Raw genomic sequence first — 20,364 nt, forward strand, 5'->3', positions numbered from 1 at the left:
TAGAGAGCCAACAGACACAACCTATGATGCCAAGAGACAATGATGCCTATGGTAAACATATTAAAAGAGCCAGCCTAAATTTCAGGGCCAGTTTCACAAACGTTACAAGTCTAAAACCATTGTGTGCTGTCTTTCCCCCCATCAATGCCATTAAATGCTGAAGAAGAGCCATAGGTCTGTAGAGAAAGTCTGAGGCTTAATCCCCATCAGTCCCCTACCTGAAAACCTGGGGAGCTGATGGCAGTCAAGTGTAGACGATTCAAAGCTAGATGTCCCAATGGTCTGACTCAATACAAGGCAGATTCCTAAGTGGATCACCAGGAAGTGTATCCTACAGCTTCATCCGGGATGTCTCTTCAATGCCACATAACCTGCCTAATTTGCTTTCATGGAGATATCACACACAGACAGTTCCTAGTGCACATACACCCTGAGGTTCTGCACCAGCTTTCACCAATCAGGTGCCCTCCTGATGTCTTGGACTACAACTCCCAACAGCCCAAGCCAACCCTGGCTGGGACTAATGGGAGTTGTAGTCCGAAACATCTGACGAAGGCTGCTCTACACACAAGCAGAATGCAGGAATACTAAAAGCAATAGGCGTCAGATAAATAGTACAAGCTAATGAGAACAATCATTCCAAAAGCAAGAACACAGGACTGTTATCACCAAAACACACAAATGGTATGAGCTTTAGAAAACCCTTGTTGGAGATTAGCAGACGCTTCTTGGGGAAGGCTTTGCAAGAGAACATTTTATGTGCGGCTGCTACAGCTGCTACTAGTTTTCTGGGGCCCGCAGGCCTCTCTCTCTCTTGGTTGCTGCTGTTGAGACAGGCTCCTTACTGTGTGTTGGATCTGGCTAGTAATTCACTTCCTGAGCTGTGACATCAGAGCTCTGGCTGGTTTTTTTCGTCCTCTATGAAAACAATTACGTGTTGTGTTTCCTCGCAACTCACCTGAGAATTGAATTCTATTCAGTTCAGAAACATAGGGAAAGTGCCTGAAGGACGACTCTCATAGGGGCAGTGCCCAAGCTGCAAAGCCAATCATGAATGAAATCTTGTTATTCAGCAACAACTGGGATATCAGAAGCTGCAGAGAAATAGCAAAGGATCTAGGTAGATCTCAATTTGTCTTCATTGGGGGGGGGGGGCAGGACGCTCCCTGCTTGGGGTGTGGTATGAAAAAAGTCTCCACAACTTGTCATCAAATGGTAACCAGTTAGGTTGCAGTTAAACTCCACAGGTGTTCTTTCCAATGAGAGCTGTGGACAGCATCATCAGGAAAAATCCAGGATTCATAGAATTAACATGATGAGAAAAGTGTAGTACTGCTAAGATTGAGATGCTGCTTCTGAGCTTTTAAAAAATAACCAGCCTGCCATTTTTAGTATCCATCTCTGTAGGTTTCCAGCTTACTAAATAGTAAGAAAGACTTGTTTGGGCTGCCTGGTTGAAAAAAATGGCAACCATACTCTGCCACTGTGGTGATCAGCTTAAAGTCAAGGGAGTGCCTAGAAGAGCTTCACCCAATCTGCTGTCCTCCAGATATTTTGGAGTGACAAACACGAGCCTGACTATCTTCTTAAAGCCAGTTAAATTAACTGGGGCAATTAAAAGATGTTTTATTACTGATGCACTGGATGGAAATCTGATATGGGGACACGTACCCAAAGACATTTGTACCTGGTAGACTGGAAATTTGTTTTCTTCCACTTCCTCTTCTGAAGGAAAAATACCAGTCCAAAGGTGGAGCATCAGGCTGCTCTAAGTGCAAGGAGCAAAGAGAGGAAGAATGCCGGGACTCTGTGGGCCAAGCAGCTTTTCTGAGGGTGTGAGACTAGAGAAACTTAACAACTAAGTGACTTCATGCCATGCTTCCTACTCCAGCCACTCCGGAAGCAGACAATGTGCTCCTTAGCACAAAGCAGGGCTGTGGGGCTATTTTGCCCGTTGCACCCCTTTAGCTGGTGGAGAATCCAGACCCAGGAGAGCAGAGGGGCTGTGCAAAAATCATCCAAACAGATGTTCTTTTCCGTATGGGAAAATGCAGTGTAAAACAAAGAAATATTCTCCTGCTGAAGCCCAACATCTGTTTGAAGCTGTCTGGCCCTGGGTCAGACTTTAATTATTCTGACAGGTCGCTTCATGCCCTTAATTTTCCATGAAATCTGATTCAAGAGGCTGCTTGTCTGCAGGCAGCTCTTGGGGTTCTCAGAGCGAGGTTACACATGACCCAGGTGCTCCTTGCCAAACAGCCAATGTTTTCTTGAGACAAGACTTCTTCTTTTCTTTTCTTTATAAAAATCAACTTGTGCTTCTCAGAAAAAAGGCCATTGTTGAACGCTTAACAACACGGAACCCTCGAATCCTGTTTTCTGTGGAAAAATAAAAATGATGGAGACACGCACACAGTTTCAGTAGTGCTTGCTGGATGATCTTGGCAAGGTTTTCTTCTTAAAGCTGCATCCTGAGACACTGTAGAAAATTCAGATAATTTGTTCCTTTGCCTCTGGACCTGGCTTGTTTCTTCTTCTTTTACTGAAGATCAAATTACTGATATACGAAGTTATTCTGCTTCCTTCCTTCTCTCTCTCTTTCAGCTCTTTCTTCTATCAGGTACTTTTCTGAGGCAATAAATCACAAGCCCTGACATGCAAGTGTGCTCTCTGCTTTCTCCCCCTGGTGTAACTGGCAATGAGCACTCATCTTTTTCAACCTCAAAATCCTGGCTTGGGTAAGTCTCATCTTGCTCTAGGAGCATGAAGAGCTTTCAGGAGTGGCTTTCTTTTGGCACAGAATGAGTTTCAGAGTCTCGCAGCCATAAGCTTGCACACCAAAATTCTTGGCAGAAGCCACTGAAATGCAATTTGGAAAAATATCCTTATAAAAGAAGTAGCTATAGTATCATATTTGCCCATTTGCAGCCCTTCCAAAGTGCCAGGCTAATAAAGTATTTCATTAAAAGTGGTAAGGCTAATTCACCTGACATGGCCAAGAACGCAATCCTGCAAAACCTTGTAACATTAAAGAAGTGGAACCATACCTGCGAACATGGGACTCATGCCATGGCCAATCAGGTCTCATGTGTGTGTCCAGCATGTGCCCTCTATCTAGGTAACAGGTATCTACTGGGACACACACAGCAAACAAGTAGGAAACTGGCTGTTGTGAAAAGTGAGGCTCATTTTCAGAGGGTTAAAACTGCCACGAAGACTGCAAATCTCCCACCCACAACAGGTAAACTTGAGCAAAATGACCACAAGGTTACTCCCTTCCCCGCAAAACCTGTACTCACTTTTGGCCAGGAATGCCTGTAGAAGAGGTGATACTTTACTACCGGATGTCACAATCGTAGATTTTCACCTTGCTACAGCCTTCAAAAACATCGCACATTTTCTAAATGGGAAGCACTTTCTAGTACAACTTTCTAGTACTATGTCAGCAGATTCCCCATGCATAACAAGCACACATATTTTGCTACATACAAATACAGCAAGGAGCTATGTGTTTCCTGATGGTCCAAGAGTGGATCGTTACTGGAGAGACAGATTGAGGGTAGCGGAATGCAGCAAGTACTGAGTATAGAGAGTGGGTAAGCTGTTAACACTGAAGAGCTGGCAAGCAGTCTTGAACGTTCTGATAGCAGCTTTCATGCTTAAAGGAGCCAAAGCAGAGTCTATGAGGTAGATTTCTACTGGGCAAACGCTCTCTGTAGAAGCACTATCACCTGGCCAACTGCACTGGTGATGCCCAAGTATAAATGGATAGCTGGCTAATAGCTTTGCCTTCTGATGGCAAAACAAGGCACTGGAGTCTGCTTATCAGACTCCCTATTTCAAGACCAATTACAATTTTCCCATGTACAATAACTCCGCAAAAGACACATGTGCAGTCACCCCATGTTGCAATCTACATACATTTTCCACATGCTGTTTCTAAACAGAAGTGCTTTCTGCCCAAGGAAGTCACAGCATATGAAATACTCCTGCTTTGCAATCCTTCATGGCCCAGCCTGCAGTTAAAATGCTGTGCAGACTGAATCCAAATCTTAAGTTTCATTTCTCAAGCATTCTAGCCTTCTTTTAGCCCTCCAGTTAAGCAGCTGCGGACCAGATGAGTTTTGGGATGGAAGGCCACTGGGAACCTCGCAGAAAGCACTTCTTGACATTGCTGAAAGGAGAAAGAGAGAGCTACACTGAACTAACCCAGCCTAGCTTTTAAAGCAAACAAACTATTATATGCTAGTCAATCAATTATATTCGTCTTTGGTACCGAGCTACATGACTTTTTAATTTAAAGAATTCAAGTAATAATTTTTGTCCAGTTGTGAGACTACAGCACTGTAGTTGCGGGACTACATTGTTAAGATCCGAGATAAGCCTTTGCAGACTTCCATGGATCGAACTTTGAATGGTAATTAATGGATACGTGCTTATCAAAAGGGCCTGCAGAAACTGGGCCAATTCCAGGCCAGATGCAATTACCCACACTTTCTGTAGTCAACTGAGATAAATTTTAGGCTCTGGGGTGTTCATGTGTCATTTTACTAAGGGGCACTTACATGCAATATATTACTCACTTGATCATACTGTTAGGGTTGGAGAAGAGTGGGAATTCAAATTGAAGTCATTTTTTCTTTCTTGAAAGAGAACAGTTTTACATTACATAAACTGAGTAACCATATTTAGTGATTAATAAAATAGAAGAGTAGTCACAATCTAGAATAAAGCACATCTACCAATACCCAATGAAACAGCATATGTGTGCATGAGGGAAATCCTCTTTTTTGTGCTTAATACTCAAGTCTGTATGGTGAAAGTTGTTGTCTAAAGAATGTTAAGGGGTAACTAATCTGTGTGGCATAATGCAAGTTAAAGCAAAACGGGGTGAAATGAGAAATTCCCTAATGTGGCACATATTATTTAAGGCTTATTTATAGTTCATATATGGTAAACTATTATGGCTTTGCAGTAGAAGGCTGCCTTGCCAGGTAGGGAGTTACTGGAGCCTCATTATCTTTCAAATGCTTGGTGACCGCTCAGGCTCATTATCTTCCTATTTACATAAATAAAATGTAAACTAATGCAAATACCTATTAGTGCTGTTCATACTGGTTCAAACCTGGCTGTAGCTTTTTTTTAATGGCTCATTAGTGCTTCCTAAAAAAAACTGCAAGAATACCAGGAGGCAAAATCTATTCAGTGACCCTTGAGACGGGTAAGCCTAACCTTTCCAAAACATGCCTGGGTACTGCACCTATTCTCTACTAATTCTTTCTCCTTTCATGTAGCCTTTGAAAGGGAGATTTACAGTGGTGCCCAAAGCAAACAGGGAGAAGGATGTAACCTAGTTGTGGTTCTTGAGAATGAGGGGGAAGGGGTTCATCACTTCTGGAAAGGGATATGACAAATACCCATTATCTCTCTACGACATGCAGATGCTGAAGAGAAAACTGTTGTGGAATATTAGAAGAGGAAGAGCAAATAAGAAGGAAAAAGGCCAGTGGGCCACAGGATAAAAATAATCAAGGCTACACCTAGAATGCAAATGGAGTACAGGATAGACACTCTTCCAAGTTCATGTCACTCTCTCATTGAACACTCGCACACAGCAAATTAAGATGCAGATTTATTTTCCTTCGTTAAAATAACAGGCGATTCCCCAAAGCCTTTTCCCCTACTTCCTGCTACACAAAATAATTCTGTAAGGAAACAGGGTGGATTGTCCTGCCATTTTCATGGATCACTCCAGAAAAATATAGGGGCCTCCCCAAGGCTGGGCAGATCTCAACATGACAGCAAGGCACTGTATTTATCTGGTATTGTGTCTTCTAGTAAATGTTGGAAGTCTTTTATAAAAATGATGGCACTGCAGGATGGCTGGAGCAAGTAGGTAAAATCAACACTTCGCCTGGCCAAGGGAACAGGGAATAGTAAAAGCAATATAACAAAACATGCAAACACCGTTGAGAGATGATCCATCTGTACAAGTCAGTCCATGTGCCCAGGGGGCTCTGACAGGAACATAAGGCTTGGCTTTCTTTCTTTTCCATCCTGTTCAGGGTTTCATAAAAAAAAAATATTGTGGGTTTTTTTTGTTTCTGTTTTTTATAAAAATAAAAAAATGGTCTTTAGATAGACTACTGAAAACAACTCTGAGAGTAGAGCACTTTCTTCCTCAAGAGTCACCTTCTGGAAGAGTTCAGAAAGGGTCAAATATTGACCAATAATGGCTTGTCTGCTTTGTAATCTCAACTGTGGCTTCAGCAGGGAGGCGGGGTGGAAATTCTTCCTCATTCAGCCGGTTTGGTTACCAACGAGAGCGGCTGGGCCTGCAACATAGCCAAGGCAGCTTGAGGAGATGGAATGGCTGCAAAGGAAGGAGGCGATGTCAGGAGGGCGGTGTGGGGCATGGAGGCAAATGGAAGGGGCCTCGAGAGGAGTGACGATTGGCTTGTCAGGCTAGAGGAGGAAGAGGAGGAGGCAGCCTTGCTTGACAGGAAAGAAGCAGAGTGCAGAGACAGCTGGGCTCTGGCTTCAGGCTTGGTAGTCAGGGAGAGAGGCTGAGCCTGTTCAGAATGGGTGGCAGCAGGAGCTGCAGGTGATGCCAAGGCTGTGGAGGGAGTGGCTGGAGAATCCAACATGCTGCCATGAGAGGATGCAGGGCTGTCACAGGATTTGTCAGCTGGCAGGTATGGCACACAAGGCTTCTTGCTCTTTGACACCACAGAATCTGTAAGTGACCAAAAAAAAAAGCAAGTTATTTATCGGTTAATTTCTATCCTACACGCCCAGTGACTTGCTCATGGCTGCCCCATCAGCAACATATGGCTGTTCAATTCCAAATGCATTACTGTGTTGACAATGCTAGATTCAGCGGCAGATAAATGCCACTTCTATGGCCAGGTAGTAAAAGTAGCCAAATGGTTAGATGGGGGAAAGTTCCTTTGCTACAAAAGCCTGTTTTCTGTATTTGAAAGAAGGCATTCCCAGGCAGTGTTGCAAACCGGTGTAGGGACTGGCTTGCATCAGAGCAATCTTTCCACAAAACACCAGAAGACTCTCTAGAAGGCCACACTGAAAGCCCCTTGAATTCAACTTGAAGGATGCTAGACAGTTTTAGGGATTTTGTGAGTTTCCTTAGCTTTATCTCATAGAATTGTAGAGTTGGAAGCGATCCATGAGGGTCATCGAGCCCAACCCCCTGCAATGAAGTAATCTCAGCTAAAGCATCCATGACAGATGGCCACCCATCCTCTGTTTAAATATCTCCAAGGAAGAAGAATCCACCACTTTCCGAGGGAGACCATTCTACTGTTGAACAGCTCGTAAAGTCAGAAAGTTCTCCCCAATGTTTAGTCGGAAGCTCCTTTCTTGTAACTTCAAGTTATTGGTTTGGGTTCTACCTTCTGGAGCAGGAGAAAGCAAGCTTGCACCACAAGTTTTTGCTCTCACAAAAGCTAAAACTGGTCTACAATTTAAAATGTACAGATCCTGGAAGTTTTTGCACGAACTCTAAAAAGTTTGGAATTACCGGCTTCTGCACCACATTCAAATCTGGTTTCTTTGGATTCTCAGTTATTTGGAAGTGGCAGCCCTTACCGATAAAATGAGAGCAACTGTTCAAAAGTTCAAATGTAGCCATTTGATATTAAGTGCATATCTTGTTCATTATTCAAAGGGGGGGGCTTGCTCAATGGCTAACTCTTTTCTCCTCTCCACCTGCCTCCTCCATCTGCTTTTCTAATAATCCTAGTTGGCATCTTGCTATCCCTGTGTGTAGAAGGAAGCTATATAATGCTTGTTCTTAAATGTTTGTCCTAGGATGGGAGTAATTTACACTTCATTTTCTATTTTAGAAGGATTGGAGAGGGGACTGACAAGCAGTAGCAAATATTAGGAATTCCAGACTCTCAGTTTCCCTTCACAGTGAGGGAAAAATTAGAATTGTCATGCCCATTATGGACTGGGGCCAGACTACAGAAGGGCAAGGCATTGGTACTTACTCCCTGTTTCTTGGATTTGTTGCTGAGGTTGTTTCTCTCTTTTTCTCTTCTTTTTCTTACCCTAAAAGGGATAAATTTACAAAAAGTTGTGAAAGGAAAGGAAAGGAAGTTAAGAATATAAGACTACTACCAAGTTTCTCTAATATGAGTTGTAAACTTGAATGAAAACAACAACTGTGGAGTAAAGGAAGATAGCAGAGAGAAATACTAGGCCATTAAGAAGGTTTACATACTATCATAACTACATTTATTTTGGTTATGGTTATGCTTGGAAATCCAGCTGTTTTTTGCTTAAATAGGAAGAAGACTGCTATGACAAAGAACCGCCATCCAACTGGCAGCATGCATCTTGAAGAAACTGTCTCTTCACAAGGACAATTTCTTCAAGATGCATGCTGCCAGCTGAATGGCGGTTCTTTGTCATAGCAGTCTTCAATGTGAAGTTCCAAGGAAGCATTAAACAAATGCTTAGAAAGCAGTTAGCTTAATCCCTCTATAAAAACCCTTGGAAACGTATGTGCAAGTGTTCAGCAACACTTAGAGGTCAGGTGGTGGCTACCAGCAAGGCTTTTTTTTTCAGCTGGAACTCTGTTCCGGCCCATCTCAGGTGGGCACCATTGCCATTATAAGAGAACATGGGAGTCGTTCATGGTGGGTTCCGCCACCTCTTTTTCTAGAAAAATAGCACTGGCTATCAGGGTTATCTTCCCCCTCTCCAACTACTCCATCCCATAATTGGCCACCTAATCCCATACTTCCATTTCCTTATTTTAACATCGTCATCATTCCTCTGCTTTCTCCTTGTTCCACTTCTCTCTCCCCATTTTTTAAAATCTCTCAAATAACAGCAGCAGCAGCAGCAACAACAACAGTGACAAAATCCATGAAATGCAACTTAACAACAACAACGACAAAATCTATGAAATGCAGCTTAATTTGTATGATCACAAAAGGGTAGACATAGATTTCCTGGAGCCAATTATTTATTTTTTGTAACAGAATACATACATCCCTGATTATAAACTTACATAGTTATCTCGTGCAGACCAAGTTGGATAGAGTTGAGAATGAAGTTGTCGCTCCTTCCGGGCTAGCTCATAGTACTTGGCTTGCTCCTCGCGGGACAGCGAATGCCACTAAAGTATGAGGTTAGCAGAAAATATACTGTAGAAAGTCATCTAATGAAACTTGGGGCGCCACCTCCCCTCTCTAAAAACATGACTGAAAACTTTCCTTTCCTTTCTACATAGCTACACAGTTTGAAACAAAATGCTATGTTTGGCTCAAGGCAACCATCTTTAACTAGAAGCTTGTAGCCAAAATATATATATACAAAAGCCATCCCCCGCCCTGCTTTTTTGTTCCCTTTTCCATCAGGATCATCAGATCACAACAGTGTAGCAACAACTGGTAGAATGGCTGCTCTGTGCAACTCTTAAAGGTACAGGGGCCCTTCAGAAGCTATATGCCTCCCTGGAACACAGTGCCCAGCCTTCCTAGTTTGTCCACATATTTCCTGCTGACAATGCAAACCTCATGCCTCTAGGGCCTCTGTGAAATATTGCTTCAGTCATATATTCTCTTTGATCTCTCTTTTCTTCGATGCAGTCTCTGTAACAGGTCCCTACTTTTCAGAATCCTGCCTGCATTGTCCCATCTTACAACATTTTCCACAGCACCCCTATCCCTCCACCCATAGCTTACAGGACCTCTAGACTTTCTATACTGTGAAGTTTCTCCAGGGCTTCCATTTGCCCCAGTTCCAAGCATCCTCTGCCATTTTCCTCAGGTTTCCCCCCCCCTCCCAGTTTTCCTTCGGGTTCTCTCTTTGGTCCACTGCCTCCTCCACACCCTTCCTTCAGTCATCTTGCGGTGGTTTCCCTGCCCCTGGGGACTCTGTCCTGGCCTGTTCCACAAAACCTCTAAGGCTTATATGCAAAGTCTTCATCTCAGCCAAACTGACAGAAATCTGCCTTTCCCCACAAGAAGCTGGACTTCAAACATTCTAACAGCTTGGTTCCCTGAACAGTTCCTGGACATCCTAAACCATTACAGGAGCTCAGCAAAACGGTACATGAGAATCCATTGTCACAAGAACAATAGAATATGGATGAAACTACAAGCCAATTCTGTGCATGCAGCCCAGTAGCCTAGCTGTCGAGTGAAGAAGCCAATAATTTGTTTTGTACCCTTCTTCCTAGAATCTGGTTGATAGCTGCACTCTCTTTCAGTGTACACTCTGCCACCACCTTGGCCCGCATCTCCTTCATGTACAACATGAATGCATTCAATGGTTTTTTTATATGGGGTTTCTTCTCCTCCTCCTTCTTCACAATAACAGGTGTTTTTCTGCAATAATAATATCTTTCATTACTGTCCCATAGTCCCAGTCATAACCCACAGGCTCTCTCCTACCAATCATGTGCAGGCAACAAAGAATAAGACGTTCGGAGTGAAGAATGCTCTTTCTAACAGGCAAAGTACAGTGGTACCTCTGATTGCGAACGGGATCCGTTCCGGAGCCCCGTTCGCAACATGAGCAGAACGCAAACCGTGTCTGCGCGTTGCAATTCGCTGCTTCTGTGCATGATGTCATTTTGAGCATCTGCCCATGCACGAGCAGCGAAATCTGGAAGGAACCCTTTCCGGTACTTCCAGGTCACCGTGGGATACAACCTGTAAAGACGTAACCTGAACCGAACGTAACAAGAGGTATGACTATACCTCTACTGAAAACCAGTCAGTTGGTTAGATCACATGCATATTGTAATGCTCTTTCCATTTATTCCATATCTGTGAATTAAGACAGCACGCTAGCAATGGAAATGGCACCCTTGCAGCAAGTCGCCTATCCCTCAAGTGTAACATTTAGGAGCTCTAAGCTGTGTGAAGTATAGCAGTCGTGTTTTGAGAATTCTTGCTCTTGAATGCAAAAGAAAAATACATGCTGCATAATGGCTGTACTCATATGTAAGAGTTAATAAGTGTTACAGCTGGAGTTGGGCAGAGATGTTGTGCATGTGCGCAGAACTTTTCGCAAGGATGCAGTTCTTTTGCAATACCTCCATGGGAAGAGTAACTTGTGCTCCAGTTCATGCACACTGCTTCTTGCAACATATGTAGACCAAAACCCTGCTGGTGCTATCCCTGTGATATAAACTAACTGAACCAGCAGCCTGGGTGAACAAAAATCTCTTCACCTGCTGCCAAAAATAACAGAGAGAAGGCAAGCCTCTAGGGAGGGTATTCCATGACTGGGTGCGATCACCAAAAGGCCCTCTCTTTACAAGTCACCCACCCCACTTTGCTTGATTAGGGCCTCCAGAGAGGATATGTGTTCTGGAATGTGAATGCCTCTGCCATGTGTCAGTTGCTTCAAACATCTTGTATAGACAGATATTTTTTGCTCCGGCTTTCCCTGACCCGTACAATTTGACCCTGTTACTACTGAATTATTATATTATTTTTTTGAGGAAAAACCCACAGTGTAGCATAAAAAATGGCAGTGGTAGCAGCCTTCCACAGCTAGACTACGTTGTAGTGACCTTATGAGAAGGGGTGGAAATTCAAAAAAATAAGGTACATTGAGAAATAATAATTACACTACAGTGATAGTGGCCCCTTTCCCATCATGTGTCCTGACAAAATAAAGTATCCAGGCAGCACCTGGCTAGTCTATTACTTACGAGCTTCCTTCAGGACTCAAGCTGGGTTGTGTAGGCTCTTGTTTTACAATGGGTGACACAATGGTGGGATGTGGGATTCCTGAGGGATGAAGTCCATGACCAGGAGGAGGAACCATATGAGGAGAAAACCTGCTAGACATCAAACTGGAGCACAATTGCAAGTGAGATGATGAAAGCAAATACCTCTAAGCTTAACCATTTCAGACTCTAAACATCATCCTCGTGCTCCTATTTCCTCATGCCCTGCTTTCCAAAAATACTGAGTGTCCTAAACATTTCCTCTCTCTCTTTTTCGCGGTACCTTGCCAGGCTTCTAGAGAACAGTGAAGCTGATGACCCAAGGATTATGCAGAAGGTCAACGGCAGAGATAGGAGGCAATACTATAAACAATCAACTTATTACTGCCCCTACTGAATCACAGATAACTTTCATCAGAGCTAACACTTGAACTATAAACGGGGGAGGGAATGAATATACACCTGTACATTCTATTTTTTTTGCCTTTATTCCGACACAACTCCATACATTTCTCATACTGAGTATATTTGAATGCTAATTTATTTCTGTTCTGTTTATCTCTGTTCATTATTAGAAAAATGTGTTCATTTTCCTTTACAAGCCTCACTCACTGTTAGTCAAGACATCTATCTGTAAATGCATGCAGTACTCAGCATGCCACAAGTACAAAATTGCCATTGAGTATAAACACAGAATCATGGGCTGAAAAGTGTTCCAGTTTCTCTATCCCCTGTGGCTTTATTTCCCATTCAGTATGCAGTCCTTTTGCTGACATGACAACCCCATGCAATCTAACAGACAGTAGCATCTACTGGAGAAAATAGATGATTTACACACACATGGAAAAGTAACCATTTCTGTAGGTGGGAGCTCACATGTCTGAATGCTCCTCCATGGGGGGGGAAACCCTTCACAGAGAAAACTAGGTGCAAGGCAAGAGATATCTGGCTTAGTCCTTTGACACAGAGTTTTTCTATGTGCTGAACTCTTTTTCATGAGAAAGCATGTCCCCATGTGAGCTCTTCCCTACCATATAAAGTGGTAGGTGCCAGACATAAGTTCACCACCTCAGTGAGAATTAGGCCTCTCTCTCCTACTTGAACCCACCTGGACATTGAGGCATTCATAGCCAAGGCAGGGTATGGATGTCTGAACCCACCTGGAGGAATGGAATACACTGGCTGTCCTTGCCTAAAACAAACAAGAAAAATGAAATCAAGAGCAGGTTCTTCAGTGCAATCGCCAGCCACAGATCCAGATACATTTATAATCCAAAACTACCCAAAATTAAAAAATTTTAGCACTGTCTATGAATTTAAGTATCAATCTAGAAAATGTTTGTGTGTTAAACTAAGATTAAAAAGGTAAAGGTAAAGGACCCCTGACAGTTAAGTCCAGTCACAGACAACTCTGGGGTTGCGGTGCTCATCTCGCTTTACAGGCCGAGGGAGCCGGCATTTGTCCGCAGTTTTTCTGGGTCATGTGGCTAGCATGACTAAGCCGCTTCTGGCGCAACGGAACACCGAAACTGGAGCAGTGCACAGAAACACCGTTTACCTTCCCACCGGAACGGTACCTATTAATCTACTTGTACTTTTTGGCATGCTTCCAAACTGCTAGGTTAGCAGGAGCTGGGACCGAGCAACGGGAGCTCACCCCATCACGGGGATTTGAATCACCAACTTTCTGATCGGCAAGCCCAGGAGGCCTGTCAAGATTCTACTCAGCCATGGAACCACTAAATATGCATGGAATCTCCTATCAGGCAACAGTTTTTCTTATTGAGAATCACAGCTTTCAATGTTTTTAAAAATATAATTTTTGCAAATAATGTGGCAGTTGTTTTGACTTGGAAAATATAGTATTAATGGCCAGGGAAGGCTTTTATATACATTAACTGTTTGTTTATATATTGTAAGTTTCTTAGAATTACTTGGGTAAAACAGTGACTAATAAATTTAATAAAATAAAATAAATAGCTCTCCATATACTCAATGTAGTTAGTGTTGCTGATCCTATTCATCATCAGACTCCAAACCACACATTTTGCCCCCCACCCCACTTCAATCCTCTCCACAACCACATTCCATGGCCAAAATGACATGTTAACTGAAAACCTGAATTTTGGAAACAAAACTTATTATACCAAGTAAGTGAACATATACATTGACACATATATACACTTACATAATTTATTCCAAACACACTTGATAAAACAACTATCACCACCTCCAGCCAAGGACTCCTTGAGAAGCCCAATACACATACAGAGCTTCCACAGATACATACTCTATTCACTTCAGTGAAGGGGGTTGTTCCCTACATGCAAAGGAATACATGCATAGAATACTCATGGAACTCTGAATAAGGGCACTGTCTTTTAACACTTTATGGTGTCTCCCCATTGAGTAACACGCTCAGTTACAGCTACATCAAAATATTGGATTTATCCACTGATTTAAAGTGAACATGTCTCATACCCTTTCTTGGGGGCATTTAAAAATAGTTTCTCACTGTGAACGAGGAAATATCCATATTAAATTGTTTATTCTGTCCTTTTTCATAAAGCTATGCCTCTTTCTCTCTTTCTAGTTACTCCATTCCATTTAATTCCACCTTCTCTCTGGTCCCCAAGCTTTCAGGTTGTTTCCCTTTTAGTCAGTTAATATTCCATGGCCAATGAGTCCTTCCCTTGATTTTTTCCTCACTGAAGATTTTTCTTAATATTCCTGCAAACCTCAGTGTAACCCTGAGTCTGCCAATACCTCCCTCTTTTGCATGAGTAGTACCATTTTTGTTACATGTGGATGAGCATGGGAAAGCTTGAATCGAAAATAGAAGAAATGATGCAACAGACTCAAAACTTACCATTATTTTTTTTAAAAAAAAAAAAACACCACTTAATGGTCACTTCTAACATTTTTATAATAATATTTTATTCTTTTTTCCATATAGAAAATTACATTTGTTACTCAACAATTATATTCTAATTCAACAAAACTAGTGACTTCCTCCTCACCCAACATCAACCTCTGACATTTTTATTGACAGTAAAATAAAGACTTTCTTGACAGATAAGTAATTTGAAAATTAACACCTGTAGAAGGCAATAGAAAGACCACTAGCCATGTGAAAATTTAGCAAAGTAGTCTTTGTCTCTAAATGCTCTTGATGATCATAAATCATTTTTCCCCATGAATAAGGGACTGGGCTGGCCCAGTCTGTGCTGTTCCAAAGCTCTAGGGAATTTTGGAACCTTCAAATCCTCAATTACTCAACTGGGTGAAGAAAGCATAGGATACAAATGTGATAAGTAAATAAAGAAAATCTAGCTCATCATATTAATCTATAAGGTTTAGTACCTTATGCATGTGACTCATCCTAACAAAGCAAAGACCAGAGGTCCCTTGAGCAGATGAAGAGCTAAGAACCAGAGATTGTGGTTTTATGGAACTGCAACAGAAACTTATTTCAGATGCTCACTGATCATTAAAAAAAGGGGGGAGGGATTTCCACAAGACCAGAGAGGAACCGTTCCTACTGGGCAGGGGAGCAAGAAATGAATAGATTTAAACTGGTGGTTCTTACTGTGGTACGAGCCACCCCAAGGGATGAGGAATTTGCCCAATGGCACCAGGAGACAATGGGTAATACGGAGACAGCTCTGAAGGGTGAGGTGGTCGTGGAATTCCTGGTGATGGAAAAAAACCAATGGATGTTAACACAGTTGTGATGCCCCCAGTCCAATTTTCAGTTTCTAACTGGAATCCTACCTTACCTGAATTTAGAAAAATATAAACATGTTTTCCCCCAGGAATTTCACACGGTACAGTTCAATAAACTTGCATGCTTCTTTTGACTTTGTTCTGCTTCAATTCACATAACTATCTAGTTAACAATTATCTGGCAATTTACCACATGCTGGGTGGGGTTTTTCTGGGGCGGAGGTGTTTCCACACGTTCTTAAAACTCACCTGTCTTAGGGTCAATTTCAGGGGAGAGATGGGAAGGTGGTGAACCAGGCGAGAAGTGGTCATTACTGTAGGTGATGAGTGGCGTCAGCGGGTGCATATGATGTGGATGCTGCACTACAGGAACTTTGTTTGACTACAAGAGAAAAGCAGGACTTTAATGCACAATTTATTTGAATTTCAAAATCTTCTGTTACCTTAGAGAGAGTCAGCTGAGAAGAGAAATAAGTAACTTTTATTCATACCAGACTTCCTGTAATAATATAGAAGAACTTTTCTCGGGTAGAATGTCCATGATCAGCCTTGGCAGGGATGTGTGCACTATTAAAATGGGCTATATCATTTCAAAGTATTTTGTCATGTATTAAATATAAAGTAAATGTTTTAAGTTTTTGTTTAAGTTTTCAAAATGGCAAAGAATGGTTTTATTCAGCTAAAATCAGTAATCTAATTCTTTTCTAAAGGACAAAATTACCCAGTTTGGAGAGATCCTTCTGGACCTCTTGCAATCCACTAAGTTTTTCACAATCCTGAATCTTGCCACGAACTCTAGATAATCTATGAATAAGTTAAATACTACCAGTCCCCACATATATCTTTAGAGAACTCCACTGCTTACTTCCCTCCATTGTGAGAGCTGTCCATTTACTCCTGTCCTCTGCTTCCTGTTTAGCCAATTACAAATCCATTATCCCATGACTGCTAAATTTATTCAGGAGCTTTGGCAAGGGACACAGTCAAAAAACTTTTTGGAAGTCAAAGTATATAACGTCTACCAGATCCTGGATCAGCCCTATTTATTTGCTTCATACTCTCAAAGAATTCCAAAAGTTTGATGAGCCGGATTTTGCAGAAGTCATGCTGATTCTTCCACAGTAACATTTGTCCTCCTGTGTGCTTAATAATTCTAGTTTTAATGTTTTCCAACAATGTACTTCAAGCAGACATTATGCTCACTAGTCTGTAATATCCTGGCTTCCCCCAACTCCCTTTTAAAATTTGTTATGTTGGCTAGCCTCCTCTGGCAATTCTTTCACTCCTTTGTCATCTAGTGGTTCAACTGCATACATTATTTTTCCACTTGTCTTATTAATTCAAATTTACTTTGCCATAGTTTGTGTTCCTGTTTATTCTCCTTGCTTGGACAAGACTTCCACTTTTTAAAGGTGCAAGCCTTCTTGGCTTTCAGTGTCTCCTCTACTTTGCTCATGAACCTCACTGGCATCCTCTTGAACTTGTCCATACCTTTCCTAATCTGTACCAGGCCTGCTCTGGAGATTATCCCCTAATTCTCCTGCACAATCCAGGAGTAGAACTCAAAACGAGACCTTAAAATCACTTCATGAGAAAATCATGAAACCAGACACAAAAAATTGGGAAGAATACAGGTTCCTTACAACTGGAGATGAACTGAAGTATAATTTTTTTAATGTTCCACCTACAAAAGAAAATGAGGATCATAACCTGCAATACTCATTCTCTTTAAATCAACCTGCTCCTGGTAAAATTTGGGTCATTTGACAAAAACTGTATAGAATATGATGGAAGAGCTTTTGCTTTCCAGTTACTAGCACACTGTAAAACTGGTTGAACAGCACACAATATACCAGTCTTGAAACAACTCTGTCCATTTCTGAGCAAAGTTCAGTACTGGTTCTCAAAGTCCAAAGTAGCTCAGGACTTTAAAAGACACCTTCTACTGCATGAACATGCCTAGGTTTTGAGATGGTTTTTGCAGGTCCTGTACCATATTCATCTGTCTTTGGAGGCAAGGCAGGTGGTGCCCAAAGTTAGGACCTTTTCAGTGGTGGTATCTTGATTTGGAAGCTTCTGTCCAGAAAGACAGTCCTGGTACAATGCCCTTACAATGCTGAGTAAAGGCCCTTTTATTTGCAAATGTTTTTAAATATTTAGTTTCACTTTTCTTTTATGCAGTAGGTTTAGTTTGTTTTGTTTTAATGATTTCAGTCATTTTACTGACATTGTTTACTATCATTTTAATTTTTAAAAGCTGTTTCTAAAGCTCTTTGAGTGAAGAGAGGGTAATCAAATCAAGTAATTGTAATAAAACAAAATGAATATCCCTCAGTAACTATTCTCTTGCAGTACTCGGAAACGGGATCCATGCCAAAAGACATGCACAACTCCAGAATTGTGCCCCTCAAGGTGACTGCCATGACTGTAACAACTACTGCGAAATCTCCCTGTGATGGGGGTTTCTCCATATTATTACAAATTTCCTAATGATTATTTTATTATTACAACTTTACTAATGATAAAGGGTGCAAAGGGTTTTAGGGGAGGGGTAGTACCTCTGGTAGAGGGCACACTGTGCTCCTTCCGGAGTAGTTGTCCACCTTTGGTCCCCACCCTGCACTTAGCTCTCACCTGTGTCTCCTAGAAACTGTCAGCCTGCAACAGCAGCCACACCCTGGGAAACGGCTTTTACCGGCCTGCTAAATCAGGTGAGGGTAGCCAGAGGGTCTCAAACCCTTGGTGAGTTAGGGACTTCCCCTTTATGCAAAGACAGGCTCCAGTGGATTGAGCAGACAAGACCAATAGTGGGCCCAATGGTCAAGAAGGAGGTAACTGCACATGCTGTAGTGAAAAATGAGGAGCAGATGGGGCTCATCAACCTGGGAAGGTAGCCCATCTAGTAGAAGGAAAACCTCTGCTGCCTTGCAGCTATTACTCATTCATGAAAAAGCCTTCAGGAACCCTGAGGAAAAATCTGTACCTGCTTCCTTGTGGGACATCTTCAGGAGAAGAAAAGGCTAAGGAGTAAATCCTATAAAAATCTGGAGTGAACTCCCCAAGATAGCTGGATGGCACCTTGTATGCCTCCTTCCAGCAAACTCCTGCAGCCAAGCTGGTGCCAACATATTGCTCTGCTTTCCTTTGGACCACATCAGCAAGGCTGAAAGTGGGGTATTGTCATCTGGGTAACCCAGGACCTCCATACACCCTGCCCAGGCTTGCCCCCCCCAGAGAGGTCACTTTGGTGCTGCTAACACAGTGTTTTAACTTCACACCCAGAGGCACACTCCACTGTCTCAAAACAGACAGGTGCCAACAACAAGTGCAAGTATGCAGCATGAATTTGTGCAATTTCAGTTTCAATACAATGAATACTTGTGCTTTCTCAAGAAGGTTGCATAAGGCAACAATATGATTTTCAAAGAGACAAACAATCCCTATATGACAGTAGTGGTAAAGCCAATGAAAATAGTTTGTCCACACATATATGCCATGTGGCATTTATCTATATGCTTCCAACTTTCCTATCACCAAGCAAACATGGATTCATGATACTGGGTCAACAATTTACCAATTTTAAAGATGGGAAAGTGCCTAGTTGAGCGTGCCTAGTTCAAAAGACAATCTGTTAACTGCATAGCACAGAGGTTTTCAACCTTTTTGAGTCCACAGCTCCCTTGATCAACTACATTTTTCTGCAGCACCCCTGTGGGGCTCAGGAGCCCCATTATGTCATCGCTTGCTTGCAGAGCTCTCAGCCTCTCACCCTTTTTCAAACACCCTCCCTTTGGGAGTGTTTCATCAGCCTCCTCTCCCATCTCCTTGGGAGTCCTCTGGGCAGCCACAGCTGCCGCCCCTGGTCTCTCGAGATGCAACCTGTCCCAAAGAGAGGTGCCTCCTCACACTGCCCCACAGGGCCTGGGACTTGTTTGTCCATTACCAACAGCAAGGTTTGGCAGGCTGGCTGGGCTCCCTCACTCATCTGCTTGCTTACTCCAAAGGCCACCTCAGCTCCTGGCAACCAGCACCCCTTGGCCAACACCAGAGGCACCATTCACCTGGGGAACTTGTAGCCAGGGCTGCTGCAAAAAACAGCTGTGCAAGCCTTTGGAAGGCAGAGATGCAAGAGGGCAAAAGAGGAGGGAGGGAAGGAAAGAGGGATAGAGGCCAGTGTTGCCCGCAGCACCCCTGACTATCATTCAAGGCAACCCAAGGTACCAAGGCACACTGGTCGAAAACCACTGGCATAGCAGAAACCTCAAAACCAATGCAAAGTAGAACCCTCAAGGGAGTGAGCCAATAACGCAAGCCCACAGCAAAAACCTCAAAGCCCTTTCAGACCAAATCACTCAAGAAAGCAAACCACCTTATCCACAAACTGCCAGTGATATGCCATTATAAAAAAAGGTAAAGGTACCCCTGCCCGTACGGGCCAGTCTTGACAGACTCTGGGGTTGTGCGCCCATCTCACTTAAGAGGCCAGGGGCCAGCGCTGTCCGGAGACACTTCCGGGTCACGTGGCCAGCGTGACATCGCTGCTCTGGCGAGCCAGAGCCGCACACGGAAACGCCGTTTACCTTCCCGCTGGTAAGCGGTCCCTATTTATCTACTTGCACCCGGAGGTGCTTTCGAACTGCTAGGTTGGCAGGCGCTGGGACCGAGCAGCGGGAGCGCACCCCGCCGCAGGGATTCGAACCGCCGACCTTTCGATCGGCAAGCCCTAGGCGCTGAGGCTTTAACCCACAGCGCCACCTGCGTCCCGATATGCCATTATACGATCAAGGAATTTGTTGTTTAGTCGTGTCCAACTCTTCGTGACCCCATGGACCAGAGCACGCCAGGCACAAGGAATAAACCTCCTGAAAACATTTCTGTTTTCATACACATTAAACTTTCATACTTACATGTTCTCCCCCTTCATA

General features: G+C 42.9%; 1 protein-coding gene and 1 long non-coding RNA gene across 3 annotated transcripts in view; one reads left to right on the top strand and one right to left on the bottom strand.

Annotated features, from left to right (window-relative positions):
* LOC307204024 overlaps positions 1-20,364 on the top strand; it is a 31,862-nt gene that overhangs the window by 9,219 nt on the left and 2,279 nt on the right. The gene's annotated exons all lie outside the window — the stretch shown is intronic.
* The window catches only part of TCF7L1 (transcription factor 7 like 1), a 71,856-nt gene continuing 57,111 nt past the window's right edge, over positions 5,620-20,364 (bottom strand). Inside the window, exons 5-12 of the mRNA XM_079955071.1 lie at positions 15,689-15,821; positions 15,303-15,405; positions 12,822-12,905; positions 11,696-11,839; positions 10,199-10,358; positions 9,038-9,145; positions 8,010-8,070; positions 5,620-6,736 (exon numbers count right to left, since the gene is read on the bottom strand). Of these exons, the coding sequence (XP_079811197.1) occupies positions 6,297-6,736; positions 8,010-8,070; positions 9,038-9,145; positions 10,199-10,358; positions 11,696-11,839; positions 12,822-12,905; positions 15,303-15,405; positions 15,689-15,821 (1,233 nt within the window). The 3' untranslated portion in view covers positions 5,620-6,296. The remainder of the gene's footprint in view (positions 6,737-8,009; positions 8,071-9,037; positions 9,146-10,198; positions 10,359-11,695; positions 11,840-12,821; positions 12,906-15,302; positions 15,406-15,688; positions 15,822-20,364) is intronic.

Source organism: Podarcis cretensis (genome assembly GCF_951804945.1).
Source record: "Podarcis cretensis genome assembly, chromosome: 15".
In the NCBI taxonomy this organism is placed as follows: domain Eukaryota; kingdom Metazoa; phylum Chordata; class Lepidosauria; order Squamata; family Lacertidae; genus Podarcis; species Podarcis cretensis.